Below are 18,736 nucleotides of genomic sequence, written 5' to 3'. Positions count from 1 at the left end.
TTACGCTTTATNGTAAGTTATATACCAGACATGGGCAAATGCGGCTCTTTTTGAGTTACATGCGGCTCTTGCTGAAAGTGTTAATTTCTGTTTTTTATTATTATTTTTACAATTTTATTTCCACAATTTTGTGAAAATATAATATGAAACAAATATTGAATTTTTTAATAAACATATTTATATTATATAATAAAATCGCGGTACAGAATAAAAAAGTACAGAACTGAGGCTCTCATGCATTTTGCAAAACTTACATTTTGGCTCCCACTGAACTCTTGCTTGTCCACCCCTGTTATATACAAATAAAGTTGTAAAAAAAAATTTTATAATACAGTTTATAGTAATATTAGGAAATATGTTGAAAATGAACGATATTGTGACCATTTGAGATGAAATGTTTCCAATGTTTTTTAACTACATCATACAGTTTTATTTAAATTTATCCAAATTATTTAAATTAATTAAAATTATTTATAATTATTAATAAGAGATGGCGCCTAACGCTTACCTCTAGTACCAAATTGATTACGTAATTTATTTAATAATTAGCATAAAACTAGCCCGATAGAGTTTCGGCAGTCTGTTGGTTGTAGCTATACAGTTTTGTGTGTAGATGAGAAAAATACTCAAACTTAAAAAATTAAATTTTAATTTTTAACTTTTAAAAAATAATACTTAAAATATTGCAATGTAAATTTTTTACAACAATTGTAGAATCTAGTAACCATCGTTTAAATGTGTATTTGCTTTATAATTAATTACAAATAGCAATTTCTTCCAAGATTGATATATTGTATTAAATTCATTAATGGATTTTCATATTTAATTATATATAAAAATATTGTTTAAATAAATGTAATTTTGTTTTCATTTTAAAAATTTATTTAAATGTTAGAGCACATTTTCACCTAAGAGTATGGTTTGTAGATTCAGTGTTCTGAAAGGTTGCTCTGCTTGTTAATGAGATTTACAAGATAGTTATATCAAATTTAAAATAGCATTACGCTTTATTGATTGATATATCATGGAGAATTAATATAAACTGAATTAACCACTGCATATAAAATTGTTGATGGTAAATAGCTAATTGAATTTTTAATTTTGGGTTAAAAATTTAACACTGAACAGACAATTGCATGTGTCTTCTGTTTTATAATTTTAAATAGCATTATAAATATTTGGTTATATCATTTCTAAATTATACATTATTTCAGTGTTAATTATTTATGACTGGATTTATTAAATTCTAAAATGTGACTTTATGGTCCTTATGTAAGGTTTTAAAAGCATCAGTTATTTAATTAAAATAATTTTGTTTTCTTACGAAAGTAGCAAATTATATAAAATTTAACCTTAAATAATATATGCCAGAGGAATTATCAGAACGTAATTTCTTCAGTCTAATTAATAGTTCTAGCTACTTGGAACATGTAAAAGTAGGCAAAAAACATAAGTAATTAGCATTACTTTTTTTAAAATATCGAATTAAAAATTACACAAGCGCCAATTTATTAATATTTAGGCCTATACTTAATTTAATTTTAAAAAGAATTAATTTAAATATATATACAATTCAGACCACTGCATTCCGAGAAAAATGGCCTAGTTTCAAGAAAAATTATTTGTAGATTGCATCTGGATCCACTATCAAGAACTCATTGACAANATTTAACACTGAACAGACAATTGCATGTGTCTTCTGTTTTATAATTTTAAATAGCATTATAAATATTTATATAACAATAGTCATTATCATTATTATTATTATGAGACATTCATGGAATGCTTAATTTAAAAAAAGAAAATGTTAATTTCAGTTTGTTGCAGAAGCAGCTTTAGATAGTAAATTAGATGAAACTAATTATGATAAAAAGTTGCATCAATCTTCAGATAGTGAAAATGAGGTATACAAAATTTTATATTTTAATATTAATGGTTATTCAATATATTTCTAAATACAAAACTTTAATTACAGAATGATGAATTACCATGGTGTGTAATTTGTATGGCTAATGCCCAATTACGATGTTTTGGATGTGATAAAGATTTATTTTGTCTTAGATGTTTCAAGTAAGAAGCGCTTCAAGTTATTTTCATAATTGTTTTTATCTAAATTGTAATTTGTTTTTGTCTTTGCAGAGAATGTCATGAAAGTTTTGAAATCACCAATCATCCAACTGAACCTTTCCACCCTCCTGCCAAGCAAAATGTAAAATTAGATATATAAAAATCGTATCAAAGCACTTTGTGATATTTAGGTGCCTAAATAGTTAAATATGATTGCTTAACTTCTCTGCTATGCAGAGAATTTTGTTAATTGTGTTGTTTCTGATTAACAATTGCACAATATAGTAAAAATCCACAGTTGCTTTTTATTATCCATGTAATTGAGTACATCCTTAAAGTATTCAGAAGATACAGTATCAAAGCTAACTGTACATCTTTTTTATGTATATAAATTTATATTTCTTGTAATCATTATTCATTGTTTTCCTTCATATGATGTACATTTTTGCACATTATGGGCTGAAATATAATATATATACATATTGAATTTGAAAAATTTTTAAGAAAAATATAAAAACAAAGTAATACCTGTTCACAATATGGACATTCTCCAAACATGATGTTAAAGCTATGCCTTGTAGTTGGAAGTGATTTTAGCCACTGCACATAAAAGAATTTTTTATAAAATTGATGATCATAAATAGCTAATTGAATTTTTAATTTTGGGTTTAAAATTTCACACTGAAATCTTAAAAGAATTTCTAATTAATTATGATATATTGGTGCAATTTAGTTATAATAAGCAAGAATTTTGTTTTCATTTATATGATGCATCAGAGTTAAATCTAATATAATTTATAAAATTAAATAATAAATATTAATTATAATAAAATATTTTGATGTAAACTGTCAGATTTAGTTTGAATTTTTTCAATAATTTCGTAAATTATAACTGATAAACAAGAAGAAAATTTCTGTTAGTGTATACAAGTGGTTCAAAATATATATGAATAATTTCAACAATAAAACTGTGTAGGAACATATGTTGATGAATAATGAAATCGCAATGTTACATCATGTGAAATAATTCTACACTAATATGAATGCATGCACCAATCAATGTAGTGGAGGATAGACAAAATGACCATGACCAACTGTAATACAGTTGGTCATGGTCATTTTGAATATATGTTCCTATGCACTTTTATGGTTGAAATTTTTTGCATATATTTAGAATTGCCTCATATAATGATGCAGAATGAAAATAAATAATAACCTAAAGATTTAAGATTCAATTAAACCAATTTACTTACTTCATATAAGCAGTTAAGGTGATAAGGTTGTAGACATTTTGAATTTTCACACAATATATCAGGCAATGTATTATTTAGTTGATAAGAATAACAAATTCCACAATCCAAGTGAAGTTCCTATTTGTATAAAGTATTTAAATTTCTATACATTAGTATTGTTATAACTCAAATGAAAATTTACCTCTCTGTTTATTTCTGACTTTAAAGGAAAATTAATATTTAAAAGAGATTGAAGGTTGTATAAAAGTGAACAATTTTCATTCCTAGAAATAAACATGAAATCAAAACAAATCTTCTGTTATAAAATATAAAAGTTTAAAAAATTAATTACCATGTTTCCAAATTTGAATGAAATAATCCTTTCAATGGACCAACAGCTGTAATCATCATATTAATATAATGTAATATTATGAATTAAAAACTAAATTATGAAAAATTTATCAAATTATACTTTGTTCTGGTCCATAAAAATAACATTCGGGAATTGCTGTGGGATTGTTTGGATCTACATTTATTTGAAGTGAAGAATTTGGACCTAAAGAAAATGTTTCATGTATTAATTTGTAAACTTAAAAAAATTCATTATGATTTAAAAATACCTATAGCAATTCTTCTTTTACAGTCTTCTCTACTAGGATGATTTGGTTCCAATACCCAAACATTGTTATCAATTTCATCCATACAGTTCCAAAATAACTGATAATCTTTTAACTTTGATTCAAATTCTTTATAGATTACATCAAGATTTGTTTTCTAAAAGATTTATTTATTTACATAAATACAGTATAGACTGCAAATAGTAAGAATAAACTAAAATATAGACTTGCCTTAAGAGTATTTAAATCAAATTGGGGAAGATTAGTTTTACATTCTGGCATTTTGTTTGGATACTGTAATTTGAAAGTTTTTGTCAGATAATTACATTGAGTTTTCATCTTAGTAATAATATAAAAAAATAAAATTAATTATAAAGATATTCAATATGAGTTGAAAAAAGCTTTTTATACTCTTAAAAAATATTATTCAATAAAAGATTTCATGACTGATTTTAGTATTACAAAGCTGATGTAATATATTTTTAATTTTATTACTTTGAAAAGATATGAAGCAGTAACAAATGTATATTTGAATGAAAGTTTACCTACTCCACCAAATTTCAATATTCTACTATGTAACTAGGGAAAATCTAAAATGTTATCTGCTTTGATATGTGACATTCCATATATCTAAAATAATATAATGAATGTAGCAAAAATAAAAGTAATTGTTTTTATTTATAAATATTTAACAGGTTCTTAAACTTATTTGTATTTCATTTAATGTTTCAACTTGGAGTTTTTATAGCAAAGTATAACTACTACTGACCATACTGCATCAAGATATGGATTGTTGAGAATATAAAATTCAGTTTATAGTAATGAAAAAAACAATATTCAGACTAATTTTCCACAGGAATTAAATTTCATAAAAGACATGATTCTTGGAACAAAGACATATGTTTTTAAAATATTAAAACAGTTGTTTATTTTTGTTTTTTTTACTTCAAACTAACTAAGAAACTAGATTTAATTAGTGAAACACACAAGAATATGCTAGGAAATAAAGCATTGTCTGTGAAACTTTTGAATAATAATCAGAATGAAAAGACCCAATACAGAAGGATCTAAGAAGGGGTATTTAAAGATCTCACTAAATTCTGTGTGGTATTATATAAGTAGCATCTTTAAGTCTTTAAAATACAGGATCAAGGAACACAAAAAAGATCTTACAAAATGTGGAGATAACACTATCTTAGAAGAGAAGATCTTAGATAAAAACATAATAGTCAAGAGAAAAACTTTTTTAATGATGATTTCACTTTTGAATATCAGAATAGTAGAAAAACTGGTTTATCACAACATCCAAATAATCTTTGAAAGTTGTGATTAACATTCAGAATGGAATTGATAAATGCCAAAATTGTTAAATAACAGGAAAGGTGGCCCATCACTAAATTTGTAGATATAGTCCTATCATCCAGAGTATTAAAAACATTATTTATATTTATGCTTTACCATGCTTTTGTCTACTTGAAATTAATTTCAACATGTTTAATAATGTTTGATTTGTTATTTTGAGTTTAATTATTTCAATGAACAATTATATAATTGATTAATTGAAAAGAAAAAAAATATTTGACTGGGAACAACTGTAGCATAATTTAAATGATTTTTAAAACTCATTCTGTGTTTATAATAACAAACCGAAGCTAAAACTAATAAGTTCCAAAATTATTAAATAAGTCAGAAATTTATTACTATTGTTAAACTAAAAAAGTTTCTAATTAATAATAATCTGGTACTAATTCAAACCAACAACAAGTTGCTTCACTTTCCTGGCAACATTTGGTGGCACTATCTGTTATGATATTTCATTAAAAAACTTTTTATATTTTTAATTATAAAATGGCAAAAAATACTTAATTTTGAGAGGAGGAATGGGTTTTATAAAAAATTATAAATGCTAATAACAAGTCGTTAAAATTGTCATTAAGTCCAACTCTACTCAAGATAAAGGGGGCATATCTCTCCACCCCATTGACCTTTAACACTACATCTCCCTGCAAAATTTCAGAAATTTTCAACAAAATGCACAGGTGTTATTAAGCTTCAAAGAGGGTAAACAAAATCGTGTCACACACACACACACATCTATACATATAGAAAAAAAAACCCCTAAATAAAAAAATTTAGGGTTTTTTTTTATCTATATGTATGTATTTTTTTACATTTCTTGACATTTCAAGGTCCCAAGTCCAAAAATTAAAAATCTTGGGGGGGTGTTTTTTGGCCAATTGCAATACTTTCCCCGTTACATGTAACAGAGCCATTACATATATTACATATGATTTTTATATAATATACAGTATATAAAGATTAAATTTATATATATAACTGAAGGATTATAGCCATTGTAGTTAATCTGTTAAATTAATCAATGCATCTTTAATTTCACTCTTTGTTAAAGGTGCATTGAATTGATTAATTCAGCAGTTTATACAATCAAATAAAAAAAATTAATGACAAATATCGTATTTATGATAATATAACACAGAATGTCCCATCAAAAAGAAATGATTTTAATCACAAGTTACACAGCAACCATTATAAATCCAAATTTACATTTTATGTCAACATGAAGATATTAGTTTTTTTTGACAAATAAGATTTGATATGTCATCATCACTGTTGTACAGTTAATCAAATTCTAGATATGAAATTGGATATAACACATTTAAACATGTCTGGATTCATGAGCTATGGCACTTCTCTGACCCCAATCTCCAAAGCTTCTAGGGTTGTAATTTTATCATATAACAGTTCATCCTTTAAAAAGCCCCATAGAAAGTAATTGCATGGATTTAAGTCTGGAGAAGTGGGAGACTATGAATAGCACATTATTTCCCAAATGTTTCATTCAAAAAGCTTTGAGGATCAGGATCAAAGAACTGCTATAATTTGTGAATCCAGAAATGTGTAAACATGTTATATCAAATTTCATGTCTGGAACTTGATTAACTTTCAACAGTATAAGGACAACACAAACCTTATTGTCATAAAACTTTTATATGGGAAAAAACTAATAATATGCCTTCAAGTTGGCATAAAATGTAAATTTGAATTTGCAATAGTTGCCATGTAACCTATGATTACTTGTTTGTTTGTTTTTGGTGGAATACCCTGAATACTGTTATTTACAAAATGACTAGTTATGACTGCCATTCATCTGTATTACTACATATACTTTTTTAAATAAAAATTATATGTAGTAATACAGCAGTAATATTCAAAAATTTAACTTGGTTTCATATTATGCAAATTAATTAGATTTAAACCCTTTACAATAATAATAAATAAACAAATTTCTAACTTTTACTTTGATGAGATTTTGACATCAAATATTTCTGTTATCAGATGTAGCCTTTTTCAAAAATAGTAATTTAAATTATTTAGGAAAGTTACAATTTCTAGATAATAATAATAATATTATTATTATAAATATTATATATTATAAATTTTATTAACATACATACATCATTTGGAATAATTAATTGTAAAATATGTGATCTTCCACAACTGTCAATTGCTTCGAGGTGAATTTTGTTCCACTGATCATTGATATATTTTAATCTAAATTTAGATTAAATTTTAAAATTCATTCATCGTTTTGAATAAAAATTTTAAAATAAATATTCTAATTTATCTTACTTTTTCCATTCCAGTTTTTCCAATTGTACTAAAATATCCTTATAATATGAAGGAGGAAGTTCAATCACATTTGCTTTGTTTTCTAATCTGATTTGTTGTTCCTGTATAGGAGAAATGTTTAATTTTGTAAATTAAATGTCATCATATTTCAAGTTTTGAAAAACCAATAAATTATTAGAGAGGTTGAGGCGCACGTTTTAAACGTGTAAACGTGTACGTGTGACGTTCGGCGCCGCTTTCCCGTAAGCCTAAAAGTTTGACGATGGTGTTTGGAATGTCGAGCGTAATTCCACCGACTATCCAAACACCATTGTCAAACTTTTAGGCTTACGGGAAAGCGCGCCGAACGTCACACGTACACGTTTACATGTTTAAAACGTGCGCCTCAACCTCTCTAATGTTTTAAAAAAGAATTTTATGATGATAAATGATCTTACCAGATGATTCTGTAATTCAATAAGAAATTCATCCAAAGAATTACATCTTTCAAGTACCTGCACAAATGATTATGTTAAACTTTAAAACAGAAGTATGCTATCATCTTAACTAAAAACGTTTAATATTAATGTAAAATAAAGTAGACTAAATTGTTATTGTAATTTATAAATCAGAGATATAAGAAGTTATTTTGCTTCAAGCAACTTTTATGGCATCTTAACTGATTTTATGTAAACTATTTTCATATGTAGCTTACTTCCCAGTTTGTTTCAATTAGAGAAAATGTCTGAAATTATCATTTTCATTAGAAAAAATTCAAGAGTTGGAATATTTATTTGGATTAAGTGCTTTTTGGAATTTTTAATCCTATCTACAGATCAACAATGTTCAATGTACAGTAGACCCCCCAATAACACGGTAGATACATTCCATGTTTTATGAATTCCATGTTGTATGAGTCACTTAAATACATGAGCCAATCACAGCCTGGCACGTGTGCAGTTTAGGGACTGTGGCTGTTTGAAAGGTTTTCTTCCATAAAATTAATCGATTCTAGACTAATTTGACTCAACATTTCCAAAACATGTATAATATTTTGGGAATAATCCATATAAACTATGCTATTAACAAAAAATTGTAGGATTACTTACTTAGTGTGCACTGTTCGACAACACCATTGCTTAAGCTTGTTTTCATCATGGAGTGGTGCATCGAGCAGCGGGCGTGCACGTTTTCAAAAAATTTCCTGAACTTTGGAGACATCATTAATATAAATATAATTTTTATGGCCGTTAAATAATAAATGGTTTTTAGTAGGTCTGCTGCTCGTTTAAACTCAATGGTTTGTGCAATATCCGCTATTGGGATATCTGCTATAGATTCGACCAATCCTTTCATGACACGAGTCGGCGATGACGTTTTACCGTATTATACGAGTCTCTTTTAGCGTGTTTATACGAACACAATCGCAATTTTTTCGTCATGTGTTATGAATCTGTATTATATGAACCTGTTTTATAGGGGGATCTACTTGACAATTTGAACAGAATTTTTAAATTCACAAAAGAATTTAAAAATATCTGTTAATTTGTTGAAGAAATGTTCAAATTCGTAATGCTGATTAGTTTGATTCAAAAAGTTATATAAAAGTAGTTGTTCTATTCAAACTGTCAGAGTATTGAATGTTGTTGATCTGAAGATGATATTCAAAATTCCAAAAAGCACTTAATCTGAATAAATAGCCTGACTCCTTTAACTCTTCTTAGTTTCTTTCTAAAATCTATACCTATGGAGTCATCAGTTTTGAATCATCATTTTCTTTTCTTTTCTTTTTTTTTTTTTTAACTTATTTGCATTATATGCTATAAATTGTCTCAAACATGAATTCAAATTGATTCTTTCTGATGAAAAATGAACCAGAAAAATTTAATGTATAAATATTTATATTACAGAACACAATCTACTCTCAAAATATCTATTGAACTAAAACTTATAAAAATACTACAGAGAATTAAACTTAATTATTTCATAGTTATCATATATTTTCTTAAAACATTTAATAATGTAGATATTTCTGAAAGCATTTGTCTTAAATTTAGAATTAAGAGATTGTAAATCATTTAAAGTGAGTTGCTATATCTGATTGATATAAAACAAGAATTAACTTGCTCTGAAAGTTAATTCTTGTTTTTGAATTGCTTCCCAGATGTAGTAGTTATCTGAAAATATTGATTATAAGGATAGCTTTTGAAACTAAAAGATGAAAGAATACTAAAACAAAATATAATGATTTATTTGCTTATATTTTGTTATTCACAAAAATTATATAATTTTCAAAACCTACAAATGATTTAAATTCAACATTTTAGAGGTTACACTTTACATTAGGAGAGAATAAAAAACAGGCTATTCTTTTAATGCAATAGTTCTTAACCAGGAGTGCATACACCCCTGGGAGTACAAGAAGATTCTTCAGGAGATGAGAGATGTTAAGATCAAGAAACATTTTGTAATTTTAGTAATTGAGACACAAGTTTTTAATCAATTGTTAATAATGATATATATACACTTGTATACGATTGTTTAAAACTACAAAATAATATAAGTAAAATTTAAATTTGATTTAAAAAGGTTTAAGGTTCAAAACAAAGGCCTTAAATTCAAAGTTTGAATTAAGATGGTAATGACAAAAAAGTAGATATACAGTAGAGCGTCGTTTATCCGAAAGCTGGTTATCCAAAACGTCCGTTATCCAAAAGCATTCCAGTTGGCAAATTTAAATTTTCGCTAGTGCTGTGGCGCTGCAATCTTCGGCTATTTCTCGGGCTACTCAAATATTTTACGTTTTTGATACTAAATTAACATCTGAAGTATAATTTTTTATTGTTTTTATATTTTTCAATATATTTATTTTGTTTGTACAAAATAAAAAAATAATTTTTAACGATACAATAGTCTTCATTAGGCTTAACATCGACGAAAATTCAACGCGAAGCGACATACAACGGAGAGAAATTTCAACATGGGATAAATTAATATATTTTTTCGTACATGATTCGTTATCCGAAAAATAAGTTATCCGAACCACCCCAGTCCCCAATTGATTCGGATAAATGACGCTCTACTGTACCACTATCTTTGTATGAGAGATACCATATTTTAACTGTGTCTTGTACCATCTCTTTAAGTCAGGGACTTGGCAACACTGATTTTGCTTCTCATTCTGCTTCAGTAGTACAATAAGTTGCTACATCTGAATTTTCATATGTTAATCTTGTGTCTTCTAGTTCAGTTATCATTATTTAATAACATTACTTAAAACATAACATTCTTTGGAATTACCCTTTTAAGTTTTTAGTTGTATATAATAAAGAACATATCTAATCATCTCTGGAATAACTAAAAATTTTCTGTCATTGGAACTCTCAACTGAGCTGTATCAGGTAAGATTGATTATTTTACATATTATATTGTTTAATTCTAGAAAAACTAAGTTTTAAACTTTGAAAAAAACAAACGAAACCTAAATCAACACACCAAATAACCTCTTTGTAGTTTACCCACTTGTATTTAAATAAAAACAAATTAATCCCATTGTTGAATACTCTTGCATTGTTTTTTTTCCATTTTTTTCTCTCAAAACCAAGAAAACAAAATATGTGTTTTTTACAATCAAGCTACATTTTTAAAGGACTTTTTGCAATTTTTTCAAACTTTTTTCTTTAAATTCATACTATGCTCAAAATTTAACATTTAATGATATTTTTAAAATTTTAATTTATGTTTTATTATTTTTTGAATTTTGTATTTCAGTGTATTTCAGTTACCCTTACTATCCCAAAAAATACTGCTGGAACGATGACTATGTTCAATACAGTTTTACTTATACAACTACGAAAGATGGTATTCAACAACCACAATGCATTTTATGCTGCTTGATATTTTCAAACTCCAATCTTAAACCCGTCCAAGCTGAAAGAACATTTCAATAAACAACATGGTGGTGAAGATGATGGGCAGACACTTGAAACATTAAAATCCAAGAGAGCAAGATTTAATACGAGTGGTACTATGACTACTTTCATATCTACATCACTTGAGAAACCCTTGTTACAAGTATTGTATCAAGTAGCATATCTATGTGCTAAAAAATATATTTTTCTTGCCTCATAGAAGCCTCATACAATAGTGGAAGAATTAATAAAACCTTGTGCATTAGAAATTGTAAAAGCTGTTTTAGGCTTGAAAGCATAGAAGAAAATTCAAAAACTTCCTCTATGATGTGATGCGAGTCAAGATATTCTACTGCAAGCAATATAAAATATCAAAGCCTGTCCCATGAAAGTGGATATTCAGCTTGATGAATCCACTAATGTTGATGATTATAGTCAGCTAATGGTATTTGCCATTATGTGAAAGACAAGGAAATGATGGAAGATTTTTTATTTTGTGAACCATGAACATAACTATAAAACAAGTTGATATATTTAATCATGTAAAATATTTTCTTTTGACATGATTAAATATATTTGAAACATGAGATACCAATTAATGTGGATAGGAACAGCTTGTACTGATGCTGCTCCTGCTAGGCAAATATTCTGGTTTTGTTGCATATGTGAAATTACATCTGGTACTTCTACCAGATGTAATAATTACACATTGTATGTTTCACCGATATGCCCTAGCATCAAAAACATTTCCAGCAAATTCAAAGACTGCTTTGTCTATGGTAATGACAATTATAGATTTTATCAAAGGATGTGCACTGAATAGTCAAATTTTTGGGACTTTTTGCAAAGAAGTAGGTGCTTCTCACATAGCACTTCTCTACCGTACAGAGATAAGGTGGCTTTCTCAGGGATGGATACTAAACAGAGTTTTCAAATTGCACCAAGAGAAAATTCAAGTTCTTAAAGGCCAAAAAAATAACATATTTGAGAATTTGAAATGCAAGAATCAATCCTTCAGTTATCATATTCAGCAGATATATTCACTCATTTGAATGAATTAAACACATCCTTACAAAGATTTGGGATGAACATAATAGTAGCCTGAGACAAATTGTCTACTTTTGTTTCCAAAATTTCAGTTTGGATAAAACATGATAAAAGGTAATTTTGCAAATTTCCCATTACTTAATGAAATCATTTCAGAAAATGAGGAATGTACAATAATTTTAGAAGAAATCACACTTCATTTGCAACAGCTGAGTGACTCATTCCAAGGATATTTTGCAACAGGAGATATTGAAGTAGCTGATAGATGGTACTGGATCCATTTCTTTTTAATCTTGATTATATGAATGATGATAATTTAATGAAAGATGATCTTATTGAGTTACGAGCAAATGGCTGTGTTCAAATGGAGTTCCAAGAAATCAAATTAGACAATTTCTGGTGTGTTCAGCTAGAACTGTTTCTACATTATTGAAGAAAGCATACATATTCTTGTCATTTGCTATCAACTACCTGTGTGAGATGGGATTTTCAGCATTATTCACGTGAAAACATAAACATAGGCCAGAAATCATTTGGATGCAAACAACAATATGCATGTGACTATATCAAACAAAGAGCTGTGTTTCAAAAAATAATTGAGAGAATACAATAGCAAAAACACCATTAAGATTTTGTAAATATATAAAGTAAAATAATTGTAATTTTGATTTTTGTAATTTATTATTTTTTTCTAAAATAATTGTAATTTGAAATATAAAATTTGTAAATATATAATTCTTTAAAGTAAAATTGTTGTGTATCTAATGGTGTATTGTTTATTTAATTTTCTTGAATAAATTGCATTTATACCAGGTAATTTACAAAAAAAGTTGTTTTTTATTTTATTTTTTTCCACCCACATTAAATAAAAATTCCATATTTTTTGCAAGGAGATGTGGGAACAAATTTTAAAAACTGAAGGGGTGCCAGAAGTTGTAAAGATTAAGAACCACTGTTTTAATGTACCAGTTGCATTAACCCTTAACTGTTCTAGTAAAATAATATGACATGGAATATCTCATTATCAAGATAGAGAATTTAGAAAATTATAAAATTCAAAAAATTTTTGATATATAAGCAATTACTGTGTCATTCTGTTAATAAAATAATTAAAAATAATAAATTCATTCATATATTTAATACATTTCTAAAGGTATTTCGTTTTTACTCTTATTCTATGAAACACAATGGTTACTGTCTACTTTGATCTTCTAAGGTGAATTTAAACTGTACTTTCATAAAATTTTTATCTAATATTTAAATTATAAAAGAAGAAAAAGAAAACTAACTTCAACTATATTGTATCCACTTTCAATTAATTGCTGTTGTAGTCTCCATTCTCCCGACAGCTTTAGCTTCTTGAGGTTTCTCTCATCAGGTAAAATAACATGAATTTTAAAATCTTCATTCTAAAATATATGTATATTAATTAAATCGATTTATCATATTCTTTACAGAATAATAATTTATTCATAAAATTCCATATATATATATACACACAGAGAGTTATAAATACATATTGAGACTCAAGCTATATCACTTTATTATATAAAAATTAGTCAATTAAAACAGAAAATATTTAATGAATTATTTACTTATTTCATTACTAAAATGTCTGACTCAAAAAGTTAAATAATTATTTATATTTCCTATGATACGATAAACAGTATAAGTTCAGCTAAAAAATATATTAAAACAATTGGCGCTAAAATAAATTAAAATAACAAATGCCCATTTTTTGTATCATATCAAATGTTGAAGCATGATATGAAACAATAATGTAAGAGTATCATGTAGAATAACTTATTTAAAAATTCTGTTTGTATGAAAACAAGCATTTTTTGACAAAATTCTACAAATTAATCAACTGGTTTGAACAATTCTTATGGCTTAAGCATCATCTCACAATAAATCACACGGTCAAGTCTCTTTTTTTAAACTCTTTCTATCCTATGGACCCTAAGAAAGTCTTTTTTTTCCATACCCGTTGTGAGTTCAGCCAGACCTGACCAGATGGTGAGAAACAGGGCCAACATATCCAAGAAAGACCACCCATGAAAAATTCTTGGGGTTTTTGGACTACCTGGATTTGATCCTGATTCCCAGGATGACACCACAACCACTTTGGCCATGTAACCATTGATCAGATCTTAACTATATCAATTATTAGTGGATCTGATTTGCAATGGAAATTCAATCATGAACACCATTCTGACAGACTTACTTGAAGAAAAAATCACAAGACTCAGCTATCTCACATTAGGAAATTTCCTTAATAAAAAGTCAACATTCAGTAAAAATTATGGTGAAATAAATTGTAAAATTGGACTTAAATGATGATATTAAGCTCAATTTTATTAATCAACATTTCATTTCTATAAAAATAATTATTGCTAAAAATTTTTCAAAATTATTTTCAACATAATTAAATCCCATAATGAAAATCAACCTTCAATTTATCAGTTTAAGATGTTTCTAAATTTACTATTTAATATATGATATTCACCCTTTTTTAAAAAAAAGAATCAATAAAATAAAAAAATAAGAAAAATTTCTTAATATTTTTAATACTTTTCCTAACACTAGATACGCAACAGATGTCATATATAATAAACTTATTTTAACCTTATATTTTTTTATGTATAATATTTATACAGTCTACATGTCATGTCACATGTTCATTTTACAATTACTGTATGTTTTAAATCTAGACAAACCATTAAAATTACATTTTTATATACATAGTCCTTAAGCAATATTTGCCTAATAATAATGCCAGTAATTTACTGTAACACATTAACTTAAACAAATAATATACTGTTTTCAGATAATTGCATATTACAGTGAAAATTTAAAACTCCACAAATAATAAGATGTAGTTAACTTTTTAAAAGATTTCAATCTCTAATTACACTTTTGTATAAATTTATAACAAAGGTAAGAAATTTTTACAGAGTATAATTAATAAGCAAAGAAGCTAAATTAATTTTTGCATTAAATTTTTAAATAAGTATGTGGTGTAATTTTTTGTTAGAATAGTAATCTCATTAATAAATTTACTATTTAATAACCAAATGTCAAGAAATGTTACATAAAGAATATTTAGACATTTGCAAATATTTGACTATCTGCCTCAAACAATTACTCTTATAAAATTAAGTTGATGTCAATGGAAAATTATTCAGTTTTTTAATAATAAAAGTAAAATAAAGTTAATGATATAATTACAATATGTGAACTTAAAAGTTTTCCTCTCTAGGAAGAGTCTGTGAGTTTATAAAATTAATTTCTATAATGGACAAAAAGCATATATGATGATCAAATGCTCAAGTTGTTCGGTTATTGGATTAAACTGGCGATGAGAAATTACTGGATGAGGGCGACAAGGGAATTACTTTACTGGATGAGGGCCACAAGGGAAGCCTTCATATGCTTCCTGTGGGCTGCATAAGTTTTTTCTTATGGAGTACCAATACCATAATCACCTGTATTATTAATTACTGAACCATTTCCAGAGTTCTGACTTTCGACAGCAGTGAATGACTCATTAACTGGGTCAAAAACATTAGTATTCTTCTAAAATCCCACTGGTAAAAGGTGCAATAATTAGTCCAGTAAGTTATCCCAGTGTCTAGTATATCATCTACACCAGTGTTTTTCAACCTGTGGGTCGCGACCCCCTTGGGGGTCGCGAAGCCTTACACGGGGGGTCGCGGGTAAAAGAAAAAGATAAGTGTTTGTAGGTCTNCTCAAGCTATATCACTTTATTATATAAAAATTAGTCAATTAAAACAGAAAATATTTAATGAATTATTTACTTATTTCATTACTAAAATGTCTGACTCAAAAAGTTAAATAATTATTTATATTTCCTATGATACGATAAACAGTATAAGTTCAGCTAAAAAATATATTAAAACAATTGGCGCCAAAATAAATTAAAATAACAAATGCCCATTTTTTGTATCATATCAAATGTTGAAGCATGATATGAAACAATAATGTAAGAGTATCATGTAGAATAACTTATTTAAAAATTCTGTTTGTATGAAAACAAGCATTTTTTGACAAAATTCTACAAATTAATCAACTGGTTTGAACAATTCTTATGGCTTAAGCATCATCTCACAATAAATCACACGGTCAAGTCTCTTTTTTTAAACTCTTTCTATCCTATGGACCCTAAGAAAGTCTTTTTTTTCCATACCCGTTGTGAGTTCAGCCAGACCTGACCAGATGGTGAGAAACAGGGCCAACATATCCAAGAAAGACCACCCATGAAAAATTCTTGGGGTTTTTGGACTACCTGGATTTGATCCTGATTCCCAGGATGACACCACAACCACTTTGGCCATGTAACCATTGATCAGATCTTAACTATATCAATTATTAGTGGATCTGATTTGCAATGGAAATTCAATCATGAACACCATTCTGACAGACTTACTTGAAGAAAAAATCACAAGACTCAGCTATCTCACATTAGGAAATTTCCTTAATAAAAAGTCAACATTCAGTAAAAATTATGGTGAAATAAATTGTAAAATTGGACTTAAATGATGATATTAAGCTCAATTTTATTAATCAACATTTCATTTCTATAAAAATAATTATTGCTAAAGATTTTTCAAAATTATTTTCAACATAATTAAATCCCATAATGAAAATCAACCTTCAATTTATCAGTTTAAGATGTTTCTAAATTTACTATTTAATATATGATATTCACCCTTTTTTAAAAAAAAGAATCAATAAAATAAAAAAATAAGAAAAATTTCTTAATATTTTTAATACTTTTTAATACCTGGATTTGATCCTGATTTCCAGGATGATACCACAACCACTTTGGCCATGTAACCATTGATCAGATCTTAACTATATCAATTATTAGTGGATCTGATTTGCAATGGAAGTTCAATCATGAACACCATTCTAACAGACTTACTTGAAGAAAAAAATCACAAGACTCAGCTGTCTCACATTAGGAAATTTCCTTAATAAAAAGTCAACATTCAGTAAAAATTATGGTGAAATAAATTGTAAAATTGGACTTAAATGATGATATTAAGCTCAATTTTATTAATCAACACTTCATTTCTATAAAAATAATTATTGCTAAAAATTTTTCAAAATTATTTTCAACATAATTAAATCCCATAATGAAAATCAACCTTCAATTTATCAGTTTAAGATGTTTCTAAATTTACTATTTAATATATGATATTCACCCTTTTTTAAAAAAAAGAATCAATAAAATAAAAAAATAAGAAAAATTTCTTAATATTTTTAATACTTTTTAATACCTGGATTTGATCCTGATTTCCAGGATGATACCACAACCACTTTGGCCATGTAACCATTGATCAGATCTTAACTATATCAATTATTAGTGGATCTGATTTGCAATGGAAGTTCAATCATGAACACCATTCTAACAGACTTACTTGAAGAAAAAAATCACAAGACTCAGCTGTCTCACATTAGGAAATTTCCTTAATAAAAAGTCAACATTCAGTAAAAATTATGGTGAAATAAATTGTAAAATTGGACTTAAATGATGATATTAAGCTCAATTTTATTAATCAACACTTCATTTCTATAAAAATAATTATTGCTAAAGATTTTTCAAAATTATTTTCAACATAATTAAATCCCATAATGAAAATCAACCTTCAATTTATCAGTTCAAGATGTTTCTAAATTTACTATTTAATATATGATATTCACCCTTTTTTAAAAAAAAGAATCAATAAAATAAAAAAATAAGAAAAATTTCTTAATATTTTTAATACTTTTTAATACCTGGATTTGATCCTGATTTCCAGGATGATACCACAACCACTTTGGCCATGTAACCATTGATCAGATCTTAACTATATCAATTATTAGTGGATCTGATTTGCAATGGAAGTTCAATCATGAACACCATTCTGACAGACTTACTTGAAGAAAAAATCACAAGACTCAGCTATCTCACATTAGGAAATTTCCTTAATAAAAAGTCAACATTCAGTAAAAATTATGGTGAAATAAATTGTAAAATTGGACTTAAATGATGATATTAAGCTCAATTTTATTAATCAACACTTCATTTCTATAAAAATAATTATTGCTAAAGATTTTTCAAAATTATTTTCAACATAATTAAATCCCATAATGAAAATCAACCTTCAATTTATCAGTTTAAGATGTTTCTAAATTTACTATTTAATATGTGCATTGAATTGATTAA

At 26.7% G+C, this 18,736-nt stretch overlaps 2 protein-coding genes across 3 annotated transcripts in view; one reads left to right on the top strand and one right to left on the bottom strand.

Moving 5' to 3' along the window:
• The window catches only part of LOC111642061 (abscission/NoCut checkpoint regulator-like), a 60,549-nt gene extending 58,193 nt beyond the window's left edge, over window positions 1-2,356 (top strand). For both annotated transcript variants that reach the window (XM_023388330.1, XM_023388329.1), the window contains exons 9-11: window positions 1,818-1,904; window positions 1,976-2,070; window positions 2,140-2,356. In XM_023388330.1, the coding sequence (XP_023244098.1) occupies window positions 1,818-1,904; window positions 1,976-2,070; window positions 2,140-2,227 (270 nt within the window). In that variant the 3' untranslated portion in view covers window positions 2,228-2,356. The remainder of the gene's footprint in view (window positions 1-1,817; window positions 1,905-1,975; window positions 2,071-2,139) is intronic.
• LOC111642062 (E3 ubiquitin-protein ligase FANCL-like) lies at window positions 2,348-13,923 on the bottom strand. The gene is made up of 12 exons (XM_023388331.1): window positions 13,794-13,923; window positions 8,005-8,061; window positions 7,568-7,668; window positions 7,393-7,489; window positions 4,148-4,210; window positions 3,920-4,073; window positions 3,772-3,855; window positions 3,652-3,697; window positions 3,502-3,583; window positions 3,321-3,437; window positions 2,596-2,667; window positions 2,348-2,526 (listed from the first exon to the last, which is right to left on the bottom strand). The coding sequence occupies exons 5-12, from the start codon at window positions 4,196-4,198 to the stop codon at window positions 2,479-2,481; spliced, it is 654 nt and encodes a 217-aa protein (XP_023244099.1). The 5' UTR covers window positions 4,199-4,210; window positions 7,393-7,489; window positions 7,568-7,668; window positions 8,005-8,061; window positions 13,794-13,923; the 3' UTR covers window positions 2,348-2,478.
• Window positions 13,924-18,736: the final 4,813 nt, after the last annotated feature.

This window comes from Centruroides sculpturatus, unplaced genomic scaffold (assembly GCF_000671375.1).
Source record: "Centruroides sculpturatus isolate CEXI.00-Female unplaced genomic scaffold, Cexi_2.0 scaffold1617, whole genome shotgun sequence".
Classification (NCBI taxonomy): Eukaryota; Metazoa; Arthropoda; class Arachnida; order Scorpiones; family Buthidae; genus Centruroides; species Centruroides sculpturatus.
Note: the sequence above shows the minus strand (reverse complement) of the source record. Positions and strands in the feature narration are given on the sequence as shown.